The sequence below is a fragment of the Orycteropus afer genome, unplaced genomic scaffold (assembly GCF_000298275.1).
Source record: "Orycteropus afer afer isolate SDZICR_OR568_19922 unplaced genomic scaffold, OryAfe1.0 scaffold00556, whole genome shotgun sequence".
NCBI classification, from domain to species: Eukaryota; Metazoa; Chordata; class Mammalia; order Tubulidentata; family Orycteropodidae; genus Orycteropus; species Orycteropus afer.
The window spans coordinates 1,223,907-1,228,268 of NW_006922143.1; the positions used below are offsets into that span (position 1 = coordinate 1,223,907).

General features: G+C 50.4%; 1 protein-coding gene across 1 annotated transcript in view; it reads right to left on the reverse strand.

The window, feature by feature from the left end:
* The window catches only part of CNTNAP2 (contactin associated protein 2), a gene marked incomplete at its 5' end in the record, with an annotated part of 1,317,366 nt that overhangs the window by 870,851 nt on the left and 442,153 nt on the right, over positions 1–4,362 (reverse strand). Inside the window, one exon of the mRNA XM_007955953.1 lies at positions 1,371–1,542. Coding sequence (XP_007954144.1) covers positions 1,371–1,542 — 172 coding nt within the window. The remainder of the gene's footprint in view (positions 1–1,370; positions 1,543–4,362) is intronic.

Consider the following 4,362-nt stretch of genomic DNA (forward strand, 5'->3'; position numbering starts at 1 on the left):
TGCTTCGTGACACACATCCAAACACTTTCCTTACCGGTATTGCTGCATCATGTTAGATAGCTGTCAGTAGACCGGAAGGGTTCCTTCATTTTTCCAAGCGTAGAAAGGTACGCTCCATACTGTACACAGTGACTGACTGATGTCAAATGTGAACTGTACTCAACTGTTCCGACTTAGGTACTAACTTGACTAAAAGACCGATTTAGGAACGGAACACATTCGTGATCCGGGGACTGTCCATGTGTAGCATGGAGTCCCATTCCATAGAACCTATCATGGATGTCAAGAGACTATGACTGTCTAGAGAAGTCAGCTTCCTTCATCCTACATCACTTTACCTCTTGTCAGATTCCTCCTATGTCTTGGGCTGACTGCCTCAGAGCTCGACTTCAGTGGACTTAGACTGCTTCTGGCTACAGGGCTACACTCCACTGGGGGAGACCAAGGGAGGGGTGAAATCTTATTTCAAAATTTCAAAAATGTTTGAAGAACATTCATTTCCAAAATGCAAAATGAGTAAAGTGGTTTTCAGAATGTGAGCGACCTCTTGCAGAGGATTTTACAACAGTTAAAAGCATGTAAATCCACCGGGTTAACAGCAACTCACAGCCAGACTTAGTCGGTTTACAGGCAAAACTTCTCACAATGAAATTCTATCCATTTCAGAATAAAAGGCACGTTTCAGAAGCAGGCTAAGCTGGCGTGTGAGACGCTTTCATAATATTTTGTGTAAAAGCATCTCTTCCCATGCGTGAAACATCGGTCACTTACAATGTTATAAAAAGCCCCTCCTCAGATTGCAGAAACTAATACAGATTACACGTGGTGCCATTTCAAAGTGTGTTTTTCATCCGTGGACTCCGACACTCTCAATGTTCTGCTTCCACATGCCCACGTGTGCTCAGCTGCCAACACAAAGGTCGGCAGTTCAAACCCACCAGCCACCTCACGGGAGAACGACGAGGCAGTGTGCTCCTGCAGAGCCCGCGGACATCTGTCAGGGCTTCCTTCCCAGTACGGGGGGCTTTGGAGGGAGCTACGAGCTGAATCTCTCCACTGGGACAGGGCAGGCGGGCTGCAGGCTCCGGGCAGAGGAGGCACAGTTAACACAGCCAAGAGCACCTGGAAGTCAGCTGCTAATCTGCCTGCTCACGCTCGCCGAGGGGGGACGGGCCGAGGCGGCACCCAGGGCTGGGCCATCCCGTCCTGGTCCTGAAGCACGCACCGCACTGCGCCACGCCTGCACCAGAGACCCGCCGCGCCCACTCTCCCTCCCCTCGCTGATCCTACCTGCTGGTGCTTCCCAGCTCGGGACACAGATGTGTACCGGGCACACGTGGACGGCACGCGGTGGGATGCAGACTGCTTACCTGTCTATGATGGCGCACATGTCGATGCTGACGTTGGCGAAGCTGCCCGGCTTCCTCTGCGCCACCTCGTCCAGATTCACCAGCTGGTCGTCCACCTGGATGAGCTGCATACAGCCCTGGAAGGAGGGCTGCAGCAGGGAGAGCCCCGAGGCAGCCGCCTGGTGCCGGACACCTGTGAGGCACAGGGAACAGGAACGTCAGACCCTGGGGGCGTGCTACCCAACCACAGACTCCCACTCACACTGCCACCCGACCACCCGACCACGGCCTCCAGCTCACGCCATCACCCGACCACGGCCTCCGGCCCACACCACCATCACCTGAACACAAACAGCCTCTGGTTCCTACCACCATCACCCGACCATGGCCTCTGACTCATGCTATCACCGGACTATGGCTTCTGGCTCACACCGTCACCCAACCGTGGCCTCCGGCTTATGCTACTGTTCCCCGACCACAGCCTTTGGCTCATGCTGTCACGCAACCACAGCCTCTGGCTCATACCATCACCTGACCATGGCCTCCGCATCACACACTGTCCCCTGACTACAGCCTCCAGCTTGCATTGTCACCTGACCACCACCTCTGGCTCACCCCAGGGCACTCTGCTGTCCTTGCCAGGTCCTGAACATCATGGGCTCCCTGTTACTCCTCTCTGCCTGTGCTTGCCCTCAGATATGAAGACCCCAAATCTGTGCCCTTTCCCACCTGTCCTACCCACCTTTATCCCCTCAAACATTACTTCTGTCTCCTTAGCTCTCCAGGGGCTTGTCATTATGTCGTCAACAGGCTAAATTTACTGCCATCTGTTAACACTGATTTTTCAAAAGAAATTTTTATTGTGATTTGGGTGAAGGTTTACAGAGAAAATTCACTTTCCTCACAGCAGCTCACATGTACTTTTCCTCATGACATTGATTGCAATTTCTCACAATGCAATAGCTCTCTTCCCACATCCTCCCCATAGTTACCTCTTCCCTGTGTCCTTCTCTCCCATGCATTCTTGCCCCCTGAGCTACGTCCCTGTGCATACACAGCCCTTTTATTCTCCCACGATTGATCTCTCCAATGAGTGTATCTACCTAATGTAAATGTTCAGCTCATATGCCTGTCTTTTGTTTAGCTGGAAGCCACAGGGGCAGGTTCAATGCCAGACCTGAAGGGCAGTTAGAGGCCATAGTCTCAGGGGTTTCAACAGGCTCTATCAGACCAGCAAACCTGGTTCTTTTTTTTTTTTTTTTTTTAATGATTTTGAGTTTTGTACCACATTGTTCTCCCACTCTATCCAGGATCTCCTCATAGATCCCCCTCTGAGTGGTTGATATGGTAGCTGGGCACCATCTAGTTCTTCTGGTCTCATGGGCATATAGGCTGAGGATCGCATGGTCCTGTGGACTAATTGTTTCCATTTGTCTTTGATTTTCTTCATTCTTCTTTGCTCTGGACGTTAACACTGATTTTTAATGGATTAATCCATGAGACAAATTTGAGTCTAACTGAGTCCAAAGAAACACTTGCCTGACAAATGGTCTCTCAATCTGTAGAATCAAGGGAGCATTGTAGAGAGAGATTGCAGCAAAGGGCCAAGACTTTTCCTTGAGTGTCCATCCTGTGTTGGGCACCAAGAGCATGTAATGTAAGTGGTGGAGGAACATAACAAGCTGATGATGTAACAGATGACATCGAAGCCCCAGTTGTGTGTATGGCAACGAGGAAAGGAAAGGAGAGTATAAACAGAGGCTGTACTGGAGAATAGAACCAACATGTACTGAGCTGAGATCAGATACTAAGAGGATTATGGCGAAATCACTTTCAAACAGCCCCACCCATCAATTACTGTTATGCACCTCAAGTCGGACTGACTCATAGTGACCCCTCCTTGGGTTGCTGAGGCAGTATCACTACAGAAGTAGATTGCCCCATCTTCCTTCCGGGGAGTGGTTGGTGGGTGTGAGCCGCCAGCCTTCTGGTTAGCAGTCAGGTGCCTTAGGCACTATGCTACCAGAGCCTTTTCAATAGCAAATGTATAATTGTGATTACAGGTGCAAAATTTATAGCCCTTGAAGGATAATTTCAGACTAGTTGGGGGCCACACGCTGAGGCAGGTAAGGGGAGGGATGGTATGGAGAGACTCTGTGACCAGTATGATAACACTGGGGGAAGGGAGGACACCAAACTGTGCTAAAGAAAAAATAAAAATAAAGGAGCTAGAGGCATGACTTTTGTATCTTGGATCACATGCTGTGGCAGGCCAGTTGTCAGTGTGCCATGTGGCATGTTAAGCAGCACTGTGGTGATGCCCCTATGTGGGGAGGCATGCACCCCACCTACAGATGGTAACAACTTGCTGGCCACAAGGGTGAGCCACTTGGAAGTGAAGCCTCTAGTCCTACTCAAGCCTTCAGATGACAGCAGCTAGAAGACACCTAGCCACCCCCTCGTTAGAAACTGCCAGTCAGCTCAGCCCAGCAGCTCCTGACCTGCAGGCCCCAGGCCCCAGGAGAAAGGGAGGCACGATGAGTGGCGACTGCGGGACACGGTGAGGAGCTGGTCATGCAGCAGCAGCACGGCCCTCACTAACTGATCCTGCATCACTTTCTTAAATCCTCCTCAAGCGTCAGAAAGCAAAGATTCACAGGGACCACAGCTTTGGCTCAGGTCTGCAAAACGTGACCAGCAGAGTGCTGGCCAAATGCTCATCGCAGCAATGGGTTATAGATGTTAGGGTCTGACACTTCCAGTCCTAGGGCTCCAATTCCTTCTGAGGTTCATGAGAACTAGTATTGATTCTGTTTGCCCTCTTGATGTACAAATACAATTTCAGTTAATTGCCAGCGTCTTAGACCCTGAGCTACTTTCAGCAACTACACCAAAGCTTAAAATTTAAAATGCTAGAGGCGGGGCAAGATGGCGGACTAGGCAGAAGGATTGCACAGACCCTCTTCAACAAAGAAAAGGGAAACCAATAAATACAGACACAGAAGATAATCTT